The sequence below is a fragment of the Pterocles gutturalis genome, unplaced genomic scaffold (genome assembly GCF_000699245.1).
Source record: "Pterocles gutturalis isolate BGI_N339 unplaced genomic scaffold, ASM69924v1 scaffold6783, whole genome shotgun sequence".
Lineage (NCBI taxonomy): Eukaryota > Metazoa > Chordata > Aves > Pterocliformes > Pteroclidae > Pterocles > Pterocles gutturalis.
In genome coordinates this window covers 51,204-57,726 of record NW_010125458.1, presented here as the reverse complement: position 1 = coordinate 57,726, position 6,523 = coordinate 51,204, and the positions used below count along the sequence as shown (strand labels likewise).

Below are 6,523 nucleotides of genomic sequence, written 5' to 3'. Positions count from 1 at the left end.
TGTCTCAGCTTAACCCAGGACAGTGCTAAAAAGTTGTCTGGTTGAAAGTCATGGACCTTGAGTGTTGGTGCTTTCTATTCAAACCCTAAAGAGTATTCTCAGAAGAGTACAATAGTCTCTATATAAATTAAAACTCTAATTCAAAAAAATAGTGCAGTTTGGAGCTTTATGGTCCACTTTCAGAATATATAATATGTTATAGTAACTTTGGGCAGATATTTTTCTGTGATTAGAGGCTGAATGAAAGCTCTATGAGCTGTTTGGCTTTTATTACCATATCACAGCTTGTAAATCATGCTGTATTAGTAAGGGCTGGCGTTTCTCACAGGGAAATTTTAGTCATCTTGACATTATTCCAAATTTGTTAGAAGTTTTTAGCCAGTAGAGTGGAGGAGCAACTGCTAGGCATTTGTGTATGTGCATAAAAGTCCTTAATTGACTAATAGAGGTACTTCAGTATTATTCCCAGGAACTAAACATGTGTTGTAGTCTGATGGCATTAGCTTGAGAAACAGATAACATGCAATATTCAGTGAGTCATTGTGCCCAGTGCTGCTTTTCCTTTGCAGTGGTTTTAAGGAGGATGAATGCTTTGCTTTCCCATCTCTGTGTCTAATTTAGTAGGCCAGTGGGCAGGAAGACTTCCAGGCCACCTTCTCGGATGATGGCATCCAAAGCATGAAAACGTCAAAATGAACTACCAGTTTTAGTTCAATTTAGGGGAATATTCTTACGAAGTTCTGGTTCAGCAAACTGTGTTGGAAGTAAGTGGGGCTGGGAGTTGCTGTTCTGGTGTCTGACATTTACCCGTGTGTAAACTTCTGCTGTTCTTACTTTTTGGGTAAACATATAGGGTTCCATTCTGGTGTTAATTTGTGGCACTCCACTAAATGGACATGAGGGAGGTTTGGTTGTCTTATTTCAAAGCAGAATTTGGCCCTGAATACATTGGTGACAGTCACAGAAGAACCATAATATGTTAATTTTACCTTTTTGTGTTACTGGATTGTTAAGAGTAAATTTCTGTCTTGAAAGGAAATAAGATCTTGCAGCTCAAAGTATCTGCTTTCATATTTCATACCAAGAGGATGACTTGTCCAGAATATAATTGTATCTCTTTCTCTCTCTGAGATGTGTGTATACACACATATAAAACGAGGATTTTTAAGAAATGTTTTGTTAATTTTGGTAATGCACATCTTGTCCAATCTTGTGACCAAATATGTTTCACATCATAAGTCTGAATTTGACTTCACTGTCACTTTGTGCTATTTATAGTGAAGAGATTCCTTGTGCTCTATATAAAGCTATTTATTAGTGTTTTGCAATCACTGCAAGTGGCAATATAAACTAATCTAAAGCTCATGTGAGGAACTTTAGCCACACATATAATTGCAGAAAAGAAATGAAAGGATTTAAAAATCACTGACTTATGTTTTAGATGATTTGAAAACTCGTAGATTTGCTTGAGGCAGCCTGCCAAAGACAGTATTTGTTTCCTTGCAGACTTTGTTATAACAGTGCTGCACGACCGAAGTCATGTAGCAGTGTGTTTAGAAGCAGTTTATTCCCGAGTTTTTTTCCTAATATTTTTGCTCATTGTTCTTATGTGCTTAAGCTGGACCTAAAAAACTTTTTAATATGGGGTTTTCACATGTAGTAGTGTATTCATCATAGTGAAAAAAATTGGAAATTTTGCATCAGTGTAGACATGAAAAATAGCATTTTATGCAAATAATTACTCATTTTAGAAACTGACAATTTAGATACTTGTCAGCCCAAAATGGCTTTGAAATTATGTCCATTGTGTCATGAAGTGGTCATGACACTGCAGCCATGTTTTACTAGGTGATTATTGGAGAATTGCTTTAAAAAATGTTGACAAATGGAAAAGTGGAAAAATATTTTTAAGGTTATTTCAGTTATTTTCCATTTTGTACCTGAAAACGCAGAATACAGTGTGTCCTATTTTAATTTTTAAATTAAAGTTTAGTTTAAAATTGCTATAAATTCAGTGAGCTTTGTGGAAATAAAAGTTTGCAGTATTGATTCAATTTAGTGTTATGTTTCTTCATTCCCAAAATCTCCCATACACAAATAAAAATAAGAAAATAAGGTAATATAATCTCACTTTGAAAAGTAATACTGCAAAATTATTTTTCCCAGAAACAAAACAATTGCATTGTAATGAACAAAGTTTTGTATTTACAATAGCTTGATCAATCTTACAATAAGCTTTACTTTTGTTATTAAAAGCATTTCCATGTTTAGTTTTCTGCTGTTCATATTTTTTCAGGATTTCTTTATAACAAAGTGTCTCATATATTTTTAACACAGGTATCTATCCATTCCAGAACTAATATTTGCTACAACCAGAGACTGAAATGGTGTGACTGGAGCTTTAAATAATTTGGCTTTGGCACCTCAATCGTTTTCTGAGAACTTGGAACAGAATTTGGGCACTGCTTCTGCACTATCCTAGGTTATAATGCCATCCTTGCCTCATGAGGGAGGTATGCTAGTCTTGGATTTTTAGTATAGCCTATTGATTATTCAGTATGCTTGTACCTTTAAGTTGCAACAAAGTAAATGTCTGTATTTTTAGTTCATTTGTATATATTATTTGAGACATAAAGATGTTGATAGTTACAACATTATTTTTCAAAGATAACCATGGAACTACTGCTCTGACTTTGAGTTCGAAACTACCCTATCAAAGCACAATTAAAAGAAAAGTCAGAAAGAAGAAGAATGGAGTCATCACTGCAAATGTCGCTGGCACAAAATATGAAATTGGTAGGAAGCTATATATTTTGTTTTCATCCTAATAGCTATTGACATGAATGAATTACTAACTAGTGGGTTGAATTAATGGACTTTGCATCAAGCTGACAGTGAGACATTTCCAAAGGATTTTCATTTCGAAGAAACCTTTGGTGTTTTTTTTTTTTTTTGGAACCTTGAATTGAAAGCTTTGAGCACTGTTTGTCTGTTACTCCCCACTTGTTACTCAGGAAAGGGCCTTAAAATGCAAAAAATTAGGTAGTCAAGAAGGCTGTGGAAAAACCCCTCTACTTATGAATTACATAGGTGTTTGGAAGTTTACTTAAAGCTTTAAAAGTTCAACTGTGTAAATTTAATATTAAATGGTCTAATTGTTGTACAGAGGTTTCTCAATAAGATGTACTAATGTTTTGTATTTTGATGCTTGGGAGTATTTCAGAAAAATCTTGTCTTCTGGAACCTGAGTTCTGCCTGGCACATAATCAGTCTTTTCTCTTTTTTTTAATATTAAAATAATGTATGGATTTGCTTTTGTAACTATCGTACCTTGACTAATGAGACATTCTCGTCCCCTGTCTGCAGTGACACTTGTAGTAATCACCATTTTAAAATTAAGATACGTGATAGCCAAGATTAAGTCTAATAGCTGCACAAGTGGACTTTCACTAGATGGTTGTGGAATGCCCTGAATCTCTTTACAGTTCCCACCAGTGGCTGTGCTCTGATTCCAGCCTCAGTACAAGGTGCTGTAATGTAATGACAGGTTTGCAGTACACTGATGGAAATATTGCAAGATAAATAATAGCTTGCGTGCTAGCATTGTTCTCAGACAAAGGACTGAATATTGGAAGTGTTTAAAATCTTAGTTGGTTTTTGAAACCAATTAATTTGAAAATTAATCTATTTTAGAGATTCAAAATATTCCTTAAGTATGTGATTTCTTCGTAGTACGTGTAGTAATTCGAGAAATGGGATTTGTGACAACACGTGACGAAGATGACACAGCTAATCTTATGTGGAGTGATTCTGCTGTGCAACAAGAAAAGATTGCTGAACTTCGGAACTATCAGGTAGAGTGGTAGTTGGGATTTCTGACATGTTTCAGTAAACTGCTTCACTCCCAAACATTCAGTAAAGCATCACTTCTGGTCACTTGCATCTGTATGGAGAGAAAAAAGAACTCACAAAACACCACCAACCAGACTGCAATAAGGCTATACCACTACATATTTAAAACTCCTGTTCTCTTTTCCAGAGTTATTTGTTCATACCACTTGGAATCTGGTGTTTAAATATTTGGGGCTGTTCTTTCATGCTTTTGTCTGCCTGTTGGGTGTTGTGAATGATCTGAGTTTGAAAGAAGATGCAAAACATCATTTATAAGTTGCTCATAAGCTTTTAAGCAGTAAGTTAACAAGCAGAGCTCTCTCTGCAGTTTCTGTGCATAAATAGTTCCTTTTTTACCATTATTTTGTGATAGCATTCTTTGTTCCTAGATGGCTTTGCGAATAAGAGTATGATAGTCTCATGTTGAAATGAAATCATTGGGCATACTTGTGTTGGTGGAGGAGAATATAACTTAGAGTATCTTTAGTATTGCTAAGAATACATAGTATAATGTAGGATATTATCGTAAATTATTATATGTAACACTAATTCTGTTTGCCTTAGCATGCAATTGAACATTTAAAATGATTATATTAGGTATGCCAGGAAAACTAAAAAGAAACAACTAGTTTTCTTTTTTTCTTCTTCTTCAGAGAATCAACCATTTTCCAGGAATGGGAGAGATCTGCAGAAAGGATTTTCTGGCAAGGAACATGACTAAGTAATCTTTCTTTTAATATTAAGAACTTTTCAGTCCATGGTATTTAATGCAGTACAATACTCATGTCTTGCTTGTAAGGTTTGTTTACTTTTGTTAAGAGGCTATGGAAGGATCAAGAATAATTTCCAAAATTCTTTAATAACTTTAGCTTTGGTCCTGGATATGTAACATTGGAGTGGGCTACTCTGTCTCTCCAATTGACTTAAGTGGAAAACAATGTGGGCTCAGTTCTCTGTCTACGCATTGTAGAATGTAGGAGAGAGCTTTAAATTATTGTATAATACACTTAATACATAATACACCCAATACATAATACACCCAGGCATATATCACGTAATGATAGAACAGAAAAAATAACTAGTATGTGGATGGGTATTACTTGTTTAAAATAATTAATGACTATATTTTTGTGTCTATCAAATTTAAAAAATGTGAAGTGTCTTACTGTTTATACAAAAAACAAATCTCATTTGTCTCAATTATAAATTCTCCTTACTCAAGTGGAGTAACTGAGTTCTGGGGAATTATCCTAGCTGAGAATCTGTGAGTATGACTTGTGAGAAAACAATACTAAGCAATGATTCAACAGCCTGGTAATAAGGAAAAGTTTAGGGAGAAATGTGTGTGGATATTTTGATTCTTCTAAATTAGTTTAAAGAGCATTTATTAATAGGGTTAATGTTTTGGATGCTGACGTTACCTGCACTACATTTCGTGTTACCAGAACAGAATTTGGTTTTGTATATTAACGTAATTAATGTGATCTCTCCTCTGTCTCTTTTTCTATTTTCTGTTTTGTAACTATAACTCATAGCATGTAGAATGTACACAACTATTATGATGCCCATATTACCTGCATTGCTATGGTGCCTGCATGTCCTGCTGTGGGCCAGAACTCCCATGCCTCAGTACCTGCTACACAAGCACTTTTCACTGCCCCTTCCAGACATAAGCTCTAAGTAAAAACACAGGGATAGCACATGGAGGCAAGCAGCTCTTTGGAACTGTGGAACAACATTGCTCAGCTTGGTAGGCAGTGGTATCCCTGTGTTTTGCTACCGTTCTGGGATTTTAAAAAAATATGCAAACTGGGAAAAAGGCTCATGTTATCATGCACATGTTGTTTTCAAATACAGTCTGATTATACCTCTCTCAACCTACTGAATTCTGAGTCTGAAACACAATTTAAAGATACTCAGTGCAGGGATTTCACATGTTACAGATAAGATGGGAATAATTTCTCTGATATGATAACTCTCAGTCAAACGTATCTATGTTGTGACTTCACTCAATATCAGGACATATAGCAGGGTTTTAATCAGTCTGTTTTTCATAGTACTAGCCTCACAATTCATTACTTAGTATTCATAATTTATAAAAATCAAAATTATATGCCTTGAGACTGCTTGTGAAGCAGACTATGTATGTGAAATCACAAGTCAGTTGGGATATGTGGCTGAGCAGGCTCTTGTCTGTAGGGTAGAGGATTTTGTTCCATACAGCTGCTGTTCTATCTTAAAACTTTTTTGAACAGCATAGTGCAGAAACACTAATTCTGTTCTCTTGCTTTTCTGCTGCATGCAGTCTTTTCTGTTCCTGATACTGACTCATACAGAATAGCTGTGGGTTTTCAAGTGTTTATTCTTTTTCCTTTACTTCTATCTTCATTGTTATACTGATCTCACCCTTCCATTTTATGCAAACTGTTGGACTCTGAGAGGCAAAGGGTATTCAGGAGGAGTTGCTCTTCAGGAATTCTCTTACAGACAACATCCAGGCACGCTGGATCACAGGACAACACAGGACAATGTGGTTTTCACATGCAAAAGGGTGGAAGGGAGCAGTGTAACAAGTAGCATGCGTAGTATGGCAGAAAACAGCCCAGCACAGAAAGTGTGGGGACACAGAGTA

General features: G+C 35.3%; 1 protein-coding gene across 1 annotated transcript in view; it reads left to right on the top strand.

Moving 5' to 3' along the window:
• The first annotated feature begins 2,351 nt into the window (after positions 1–2,351).
• TTLL7 (tubulin tyrosine ligase-like family, member 7) overlaps positions 2,352–6,523 on the top strand; it is a 52,570-nt gene continuing 48,398 nt past the window's right edge. Inside the window, exons 1-4 of the mRNA XM_010078570.1 lie at positions 2,352–2,513; positions 2,668–2,796; positions 3,733–3,854; positions 4,545–4,612. Coding sequence (XP_010076872.1) covers positions 2,489–2,513; positions 2,668–2,796; positions 3,733–3,854; positions 4,545–4,612 — 344 coding nt within the window. The 5' untranslated portion in view covers positions 2,352–2,488. The remainder of the gene's footprint in view (positions 2,514–2,667; positions 2,797–3,732; positions 3,855–4,544; positions 4,613–6,523) is intronic.